The 10,000-nt window shown below is 45.9% G+C and overlaps 1 protein-coding gene across 3 annotated transcripts in view; it reads right to left on the reverse strand.

The window, feature by feature from the left end:
• Positions 1-7,767: 7,767 nt before the first annotated feature.
• The window catches only part of ahcyl2b (adenosylhomocysteinase like 2b), a gene marked incomplete at both ends in the record, with an annotated part of 60,731 nt that continues 58,498 nt past the window's right edge, over positions 7,768-10,000 (reverse strand). For 2 of the 3 annotated variants that reach the window (XM_080537949.1, XM_080537947.1), the window contains 2 exons: positions 7,768-8,324; positions 9,345-9,465. In XM_080537949.1, the coding sequence (XP_080394075.1) occupies positions 8,318-8,324; positions 9,345-9,465 (128 nt within the window). Of the gene's footprint in view, positions 8,325-9,340; positions 9,466-10,000 lie in introns of those variants that run through there. The other variant, XM_080537948.1, reaches the window with a different exon arrangement.

The following is a 10,000-nucleotide window of genomic DNA, read 5'->3' on the forward strand; positions in this document are numbered from 1 at the left end:
AATCGAATCTGAATCTGGATCTGATTCTGGTGATGTGTCTGGTGACCTGCCTCAAGGCAAAACGGTAGACGCGTGTCCTCCGCGTGGGAGACCTGCGTTTGAACCCTAGCGTGTGTCACATTAGAAGCCCAGGTCAGCGGAAATAAGCTTATCAGTGAGTTCACACCTGATCCCTTCAGCCCCTACACGGGGCGTCCACCGAGTCATCCGTCCTCCTGCGTTGTCATGGAGAACGGGTGGATGCTGTATTGATTATTAAGATGTTAAGGGACATTTCCCCACCCTTAACCTTAACCGTAACCATAACCCTCGGCCTCACCCCTCACCCCACACCCTAATCCCCACCCTAACCGTCAGCAGAATTAACCCTTACCTATCCTTAACCGGTTTAAATCTCAACTTCCACAGGGTGACGTGGGAGTTGAGCCGCTTCCAGGATCCCGGTGAGCGTTTACCGTCTTTAGATGAGGCGTCTGGCGCGTGTCGGCCGCCTGGCGTCGTCATGGAGACATGTATTGATTGTTCGTCACGTCCTTCACACTTTCGTCAGGGGACGTGACTGCCAGGCGAGACACGACGAGGCTAGCATGAGAGGTTCAGTGAGTGTGTGTGTGTGTGTGCATCAGTGTGTGTGTGTATGCATGTCAGTGTGTGTGTGTGTGTCAGTGTGTGTGTGTGTGTGTCACAGTGTGTGTGTGTGTGTGTGTGTGTGTGCGCGTCAGTGTGTGTGTGTGTGTGTGTCACAGTGTGTGTGTGTGTGTGTGTGTGTGTGTGTGTGTCACAGTAAGTGTGTGTGTGCGCGTGTCAATGTGTCTGTGTCTGTCAGTGTGTGTGTGTGTGTGTATGTGCGCGCGTCAGTGTGTGTGTGTGTGTGTGTGTGTGTGTATGTGTGTATGTGTTGGCGGTGAGAGCGAGGTCAAGGAGGGTAGGGGGGGGTGTAGACAGTCACTCTCATTCTACTGTGGTGAACTGAGTGAATTATTGATCCGTGGCACTGGGGGAAGGGGGGGCGGGGGAACGGGGGGGGGCATTTAGATTGCCTCTCACACCGCCCCCAACCCACCAGACCACCCCCCTGACCGTGAAAAGCACTTAACATGATATGATTGAAGTGTACAGTTTAATGAAAGCCCCCCTCTCTGTCTGTCTCCCCAATGTGAACTTGCCACATGGTGTGTGAGTGTGTGTGTGTGTGTGTGTGTGTGTGTGTGTGTGTGTGTGTGTGTGTGTGTGTGTGTGTATGGTAAGAGTTCATTGGAAATGACAAGGGTGGTGTCCCTAGAAATGTAGATTCCGTGAATCAATAGAAATAGAATTAAACTAATTCCAAATTCCATGGATGATGCTTCCTCAAAGAATGTTTAGAGTTCTTTGCTCTATAACACGATTACCGGTACTACCATCTCAGTCAGACATTAAACCGTGTCATCCTTTAAATGCAGCGTTTTAACCTCAAATGAGGTTAATCAATATTGATTCACAAGCCCCACTGGAAAGTGCCTTTAATTTGCATGCCTATTTACAGATTAGTATTGGTAATGTTCACATGTCATGTGATCATATGTGATCCAAAAACATTTCTATGCATATGTGATATATCTTTTGCATATATGAAAGCATATGAAAGTTGTGTGTGTGTGTGTGTGTGTGTGTGTGTGTGTGTGCGCGCGCGTGTGCGCGCGTGCGTGAGAGAGAAAGAGTGTGTGTATGTATTATCAGGGGCTACAACAGGCAGCTAAATTTGGCAAGTGTGTGTGTTGTATGTGTGTCAGTGTTTTCCCTCTCTACTTGCTGGAGTCCTCACGGCGTGTCTGTTTGTGTGTGTGTGTGTGTGTGTGTGTGTGTGTGTGTGTGTGTGTGTGTGTGTGTGTGTGTGTGTGTGTGTGGGTGTACTCAGATTAGATCACTATGGCTATGACAGGCAGCGGCAGCTGCTCTGAACTGCTCTCTCTGTCTACGAACACCCCATGGCTGCGTGATGAGGACAATTATATCCCCATGAAGAAGTGGACCACTGATCCCAGAACAGCTTGATGTAAGGACGTGGTAATGGAACGCCTATCATATCGAACCCTAAAAATAGAACTATCGATACAAAATGAGAGACATTGTTCCTCATCCCTCCTCAACTCCAGGCCCAGCTCACATTCTTGTGAGATACACTCACTTGACACTTTATTAGGAACACCTGTAGGCCTACACCTTCTCATTCATGCAGTTATCTAATCAGCCAATCGTGTGGCAGCAGCGCAATGCAGAAAATCCTGCAGATACGGGCCAGCAGCTTCATGTTCACCATCAAAAAATATCATCTCAGTGATTTTGATTATGGCATGATTGTTGGTGCCAGACAGGCTGGTTTGAGTATTTTTCAAACTCGTGACGTTAGAATTATAAGGTTCTATCTCCATTTTTGTCAAAATTGAGTTTTTTACATAATCTGATCCATTAGGTGTTTATTAATGCCTGTGTGGTGTTATTTTTAAAATGTAGAATTATTTTGGTTAGTAATTAATAAAATACAAAGGTTCCATCTCACAAAACATAATGGAATGTAAAAATGCTGACGCTCAATATCTCTGAACTACCCTAAACGGAGATAGAACCTTATCATTCTAAGCTCACGAACTGCTGATCTCCTGGGATTCTCTGGAGTTTACTCAGAATGGTACAATAAAGAAATAACATCCAGTGAGCTGCAGTTCTGTGGACGGAAACGGCTTGTTGACGAGAGAGGTCAACGGAGAACGGCCAGACTGGTTGGGGCTGACAGAAAGGCTACGGTAACTACGGTAACTCAGATAACCACTCTGTACAACTGTGGTGATCAGAGCATCTCAGAAAAGCACAACGTGACGAACCTTGAGGCAGATGGGCTACAACAGCAGAAGGCCACGTCTGTCAGCCAAGAACAGAAAGCTGAGGCTGCAATTGGGCACAGGCTTACCAGAACGGGACAGTTTGAAGACTGGGAAAAACGTAGCCTGGTCTGATGATTCTACTGAGGCACACAGATGGTAGGGTCAGAATTTGGCACCAACAGCATGGATCCATGGACCCAACCTGCTTTGTGTCAACAGTCCAAGCTGTTGGTGGTGGTGTAATGGTGGTGAAATGGTGTGGGGAATGTTTTCTTGGCACACTTTGGGCCTGTTTATACCAGTCAATCACTGCTTAAATGCCACAGCCTATTTGAGTATTGTTGCTGACCATGTGCATCCCTTCTTTCCCTCAACTATCATCCCAGTCCCGAAGAAAAGCACGGTGAGCTGCCTAAACGACTACCGCCCGGTGGCACTCACACCAATCATCATGAAGTGCTTCGAGAAACTAGTCCGGGCCCACATACTCACACGCCTCCCGCCCAACCTGGATCCATACCAGTTCGCCTACAGAGCCCACAGGTCCACAGAGGACGCCATCGCAACGACTCTCCACGCCACTCTATCCCACCTGGAGACGGGAAACAGCTACGCGAGACTGCTCTTCGTGGACTTCAGCTTCAACACCATCCTTCCAGACAGGCTAGTGACCAAACTACTAGACCTGGGTCTATCACACTCTATATGTGCGTGGATCAAGGACTTCCTGACCGACCGCCCCCAGAGGGTGCGGGTGGGCCCCCACACCTCCACAGCCCTCAGACTCAGCACTGGGTCCCCCCAGGGCTGCGTGCTAAGCCCCATCCTCTACAACCTCTACACCTACGACTTCACCCCCGTCCACCCCAGCAACTCCATCGTTAAGTTTGCAGATGACACCACCGTGGTGGGATGCATCTCGGGGGGGGACGAGGCGGCGTACAGGGATGAGGTAGAGCAACTGAGCAAGCTGTGCAAGGTTAACAACCTGCTGCTGAACAAGTCAAAGACCCAGGAAATCATCGTAGACTTCAGGAGGAAAAAGTCCGAGATCCAGCCCCTGCTCATCGACGGAGAGAGCGTGGAGAGAGTCTCAACCCTCCGATTCCTGGGGATGCACATGCGGGATGACCTGACCTGGAAGGACAACACAAAAGCCACCATCAAGAGGGCACAACAGCGGCTATACACCCTGAGAGTCCTCAGGAAGGAACACAGCAAGCAGGAGATACTGGTGACCTTCTACCGCGGCGCAGTGGAGAGCATCCTCACCTACGGCATCTGCAACTGGTTCTCCAGCTGCACAACAGCGGAGAGAAATGCGCTACAGAGAGTCGTGAGAACAGCACAGAAGATCACCGGCGCCCCCCTCCCCTCTCTGGAAGAGCTGTACAACACACGCTGTCTCAGGAAGGCCTCCAAGATCTCCAGGGACCCGACCCACCCGGGGTACGAACACTTTACCAGGCTGCCCTCGAAAAGGCGGTTCAGGACCCTGGCCGCAAGGACAAACAGACTGAAGAACAGCTTCTACCACAGGGCCGTCCAGGCCCTGAACACAGCAAAGACCTAAGTTCTGGGCCCTGGACAGTCTGGACGGATTGATGGCAGCTGCTGGACTGAAAAAATCAGGTGTAGTGCTGAGGCACAAACATGTACATTTCAAGCCTGCAAACTGCGACACTTTAAATAAATGTGGAATAATACTATTGTGCAATATGACAACCCTAGTCGTCTGTCTGTACAGTATAGTACAGTGGATAGTGTACATAGCCTTTATTTATGTAAACCAGCTCCTTCCCTTCTTGTGATTTTTTTTTTTCTAAAAGTTTTTTTTTTCTCCCTTTCCTAACACCAGGGGAGCCACCCCTCCTAAATTTCGTTGTTTGGTACCTGTACTGTAGCAATGACAATAAAGTCCATTCATTCATTCATGGCCACAATCACAATGTACCCATCTTCTAATGGCGACTTCCAGCATGATAATGCCACAAAGCAGAAGTCGTCTCAAACTGGTTTCATGAACATGACAATGAGTTCAGTGTTCTTCAGTGGCCTTTCCAGTCACTGGATCTGAATCCAATGGAACACCAATTGGGATGTGGTAGAACGGGAGATTCTGGATTTCCAGTGCACCTGAAAAATCTGTGTGATGCAATCATGGACCAGAACGTCCAAGGAATGTTTCCAACATCTTGTGGGATCAATGCCAACAACAAAGAATCAAGGCTGTTTTGAGAGCAAAGGGAGGCTCTACCCAGTATTAGCATAGTGTTCCTAATAAAGTGTGCAATGAGTGGATATCTATCAATTCAGCCAAGCAGCAGTGAAATTCCCTTGTTTATATGAATACTCGATCCTTTCTAGTGCTTCATAGCAAACATCATCTCTCAATCTGTGTCCTTGTCAATGTCTCTCTGTCTTCATACCAGCAGACTCATCCTCTCATCCATCACGATATATCTGGAGACGACATTGTTAAGGCCTGTGAAAATACATTATTATGATGTACTCTCTCTCTCTCTCACACACACACAGCTCTCATCTCTGGTTCAGTTGTTTTCCAGAACACGTCAAACTGAATAAATCCTGTTTCCTCGAGGAGAGGAAGTTAAACACCGGAGGAACAAACACCACAAAGATACGGTTGCTAGAATTTTTGTACATTTTTATTCGCTTTTTTAGATTACAGATTTGTATTATTGCTCATCTACCATGATCACTTGCAATATTTAAACATTGTTTTTAGACAACTTAAACAAACAGAAATCTTCCATTTGTACTGAGGATTTTTACAACAATAAATACAGGAGTTGATCTGCGTTTCTTTCGTTCCTATACCTTTTGAGTTCATTTAAACCACCGTAGGAGATGCTGGTGTCGACCCAACCCATGTGATGCTGCTCTGTAGAACCTCTGCTGCTGCCTCCCCAAAACTCACAGGCTTTGATCCTGAGACCACTGCACTGAAGCAACCATGTCCTACAACACAACCCTAATACACTCACTCTCTTACACACACATTCTCTCTCGCACACAAACTCTTGCGCACGCATACACCCATTCTCTCTCTCTCTCTCACACACACAGACACACACAAAAAAGGAACAGAAAAACTTAAGACAATGGGTATAACACAGATCATCCTAAACTGTTCTAATAACAGATGAGCTATCATCAGGACACAGATGGTTCTAGTGTAGAAGTAGACATACAGGTATGGACCATGGATGCAGAGGCAGGGGCAGAAATGCACAAATGGTAGCTCAAGACTAAAGAGTGTGAACAAGGATGAACAAGGTGACATTTTGGGAGACATGGGTGTACACAAAACACGGTTCTACCCACTGTACAGTAGGCTAGAACCAACACGTGGTTGTTAACCTTGTCCATTTAATAGAACCTTACTGAATGACCCTCTATTGGTGCCATACAGAACCGAAAAAGGGGCCTCAAAGGTTTCTCTTATAGGGTCAAAGGTCAAGAACCCAGAGCGCATGTTGTTTTTAGGTTGATTCTATGCAATGCAAATAAAGCTGGTGTCTCCCCCACTGACGAAGGGAATCTTGGTTCAGGTTTAGAGGCGATAGCAGCTGGGATACTGTTGTAATTTAATGTAGACCGACCAACCAGGAGAGTCTTGCTTATTAATGTATTTATCGTACCAGAAGTTTGGCCCTCTTTGACAGAAAAAAAAGAAAAGGAAAAAAAAAAAAACTCACCACAAACAAACTACACCAAAACTGGAATTTTTCTTTAAGGTGAATATTCCCTTTTATGAATAAATACATACAAATCGCATAGGTGAGGCGAGTGAACGAATGTCTGTTTTGATGTTTTTTTTTTGTTTTTTTTTACATGATGAAAATGAAGGTCCCCGATTAATTACAACAAATGTATGTACGTATGTAATGTATGAACGATCCAATAAATCAAGCTGGCCGCCTCGCTGTCGACCAATCAAAATGAAGCCCCGGACAACTGCTGTGTGTACCAATTAGTTGGTGTTTTATGAGGACATCATTCTTTACAGCAACACATTATTGACCTGGCTGAGGAAAAATAGTACCAGAACTGTCTGGACAATTGGTATCTCACTGAAATAGTTTTTGTGTCACAGTATTCAAGATGAGGCTTTCCAGTACAGTACATTTATTACACTTAGCATATCATACACAATTTTAATTGCTTATCTTTATAATGACATATGTTGATTTTTTTTCAAAAAGGTAAAGATATTAGATGGTTGGAGGAAAAAAAGATAGAAAAATCTTAAATTCTATATAAATATCTAAATATATACCCCTTTTTTAATGATCTCACGAACTGCCATGCTTCTTCTAATACAGTATAATGCTTGAAAAGGAAAAAAACTCAAATGGCCTCAGACATCATGGATGCCCTTGAAGCTCTTGCTGGCTGAATACTAGACTTCAACACTGGCGTCGAAGCTGAGAAACACAAAGCTAAGTTCCGATAGCCCCACTAGCATACTACTTAGACTGCGGCAGCCCCCGGTGAAGGGCATGCCTTCTAAACAGTATGCTAGCTAATACTGGAACATAGCCACGGAGTTTAGAGAGGCTGAGACGCTAGGCAGCTGAGATGATGGTTCACTGTGTTTGAGTGACAGACGGAAGGAGGCGGTCCCGTCCAATCAAAGAGAAGGGCCCGCCCCCTGTGTGTGTCTGTCACCGTGCAGTATAACTGAACTAAACCACACTCTTGAAACGAGGGAATAACAGAGAAAGCATTAAAAAAATACTTAAAAACAAACAGACGACAAAGAAAGAATCTCGATCAAACAATCAAATTAGACATAATAGGACCCAGTGAACGCCCCCCCGCCCCCCCCCCCTTCCCCGCCCCCTTCCCCCCTCATCTAAACCCCATAATATCTCTGAAAAACAAAAAATCACAAGTAGAAAAGAAAGACAATCGGACAGAAACGCGTCCGTCACTTAATCTTCAGAGGTCATCATCATCATAATCATCATTCACACAAATTTTTTTTTTTTTACGTTTTTCATTTCTTTTTTTTCTTTCATTCAATCAATAGTTTCGTCATAGATAAACAATAAAAGATCAGGTAATGGATTACAATGGAGTACGGACTGACTGACGGACACACGAGGAGAAGACGGACAGCGGTGGTGAGAAATCTCCGGGGGACGTTGCTAGGGAGACGTTGCTAGGGAACGCGAATTGGCAGGAGCAGCTCAAAAAGGGTTAGTTACGTTATTCTAGCGTAAATAAATAAACACTGCCAAAAGCGCAGGTAAGCCACGCCCCCTCGCTCTGATGCGTTTGCCCCAGAGCCCCTCCCCTTTTCTGGTAAATAGCAGGTGTGCGACACTTCCGTCCTCCCTCCTCTTCCTCCTCCTCCTCCTCTTCTTCTCAGTATCTGTGCGATTCATATGGAGTATTGGTACTTCTTCCTCCCCTTCTCTCTTGGTTTAATACCTATGGGGAGAAAAAATAAATAAATTAAGGAACGCAATTACACTTCCTGTTCGCTAACTGTCATGTCAAATGATGGAGGATCGAGGTTTTACTGAATGCTTCGCAGCGCTAATATAATTCTTTCGTCCGAAGCCTGGGCGTAGGAAGCATAGAAAATGTGACAATGATGGGACAAGGTTTTGATTTCTCCCCTAGACATGTTTTTAACAGAATAGATGCAATTTCCTGTATTCTGGTGCCTTTTGACAGGTGGTTTGATATATTTATCTGACTATACTAGCATGAGAAAATTATGGGTACATGTTATCATTTCATCCAGAGGAAGTGGTTGGCCCCAGATCACATATTATATCATATCAAACCAAGAGATCGTCAGCCAGAAAATACACCAGTCTACTCTACAGTAACAAATGACTAAACAAAAACTAGCCTTCCCTATTTTGCTAATGTTCAACTTAACAAAATACAAACATTCAGTTAAATGCCAAGCTTTGATTTGCAGTAAGTTAACAATTTCCTGAACTTTTTTTTGTGGTGACAGTGTGACCCACCTTAACTCAGCTACCTGACATCCGGGAATCAATGACTAGCTAACGTTAGCGGTGCGCTCGTGTGTATGTGCGTGCGAGCTATGCAAGGATCTACCTGGGTGCAAGGTAGCAGTGAAAACTTTCATTGGTTTTGGCATTCTGTCAATAAGCGAGCGGAATGGATTTGATAATGAAGCACTGACACAGCGCTATGAAAAGAGCGCAGAGTGGATAGACTGATGCACTGATTTTGGTAAAAACATGGTAAAAGTAGGGAGGGTCTAAACTAAATCATTTTTAAAAGTGGGTGGGGCTTATCCCATCCTCACATAATAGCTGAGAAGCCCATGGTCCAAAGCCTAGAATGGACAGTATTCTTAGTGCTGTGCAGCTTTTGGGGAAACTCAGCGCAGGTTATGTTTGAGATGGGTGATGGTTTACCTGTAGGCCTAGTAGGTATATAAATAAAGTGTGTTATTAGTATTATTACCTGTAGTAGTTTGGTTTGAAGGGGCCGTTTTTGTTCAAGCCCAGGTACTTGGCCTGCTCTTCACTCAGCTCAGTCAGGTGGGCGTCAAACGTAGGGAGGTGGAGGCTGGCCACGTACTCATCTGACGGGATGAACAGATTACAAGGATGAGGGAGGGAGAGAAAGTCGAGAGAGAGAGAGAGAGAGAGAGAGAGAGAGAGAGAGAGAGAGAGAGAGAGAGAGAGGAGCGGGTGGTGGAGGGGGGGTGAGACAGAACAAAGGGGAGAGGATTGAAAGGGAGACTTGAGAGGAAGAAAGAGAGAGAGAGAGATGGAGAATTATAGCGGGGGGACAAGGGGAGAGAAAGAGAGAGAGGGTGAGGGAAGGAGGGAGGGAGGGAGGGAAGGAGGGAGGGAGGGAGGGAAGGAGGGAGGGAGGAAGAGGGCCAAGCTAGCCAAGTGTCTCAGGCTGAGAGCCCCATCATTCCCAGCTGGTGTGGCTCCTCCTCCTCACCTCCTACATGAGCAGACGATGACGTCAGCGCAACGTCTCATCTTCAAGTGTGAAGTAAAGAGTACTTTAGCTTCCAAGATTTTCGGGGCAACTCACTCCTGGTCTATAAACCAGAGACCCAGTCCCCCACACAGACGCTCCACAGAGTCAGAGTGGTTCAGTTA

Source organism: Nansenia antarctica (assembly GCF_963989245.1).
Source record: "Nansenia antarctica genome assembly, chromosome: 8".
In the NCBI taxonomy this organism is placed as follows: domain Eukaryota; kingdom Metazoa; phylum Chordata; class Actinopteri; order Argentiniformes; family Microstomatidae; genus Nansenia; species Nansenia antarctica.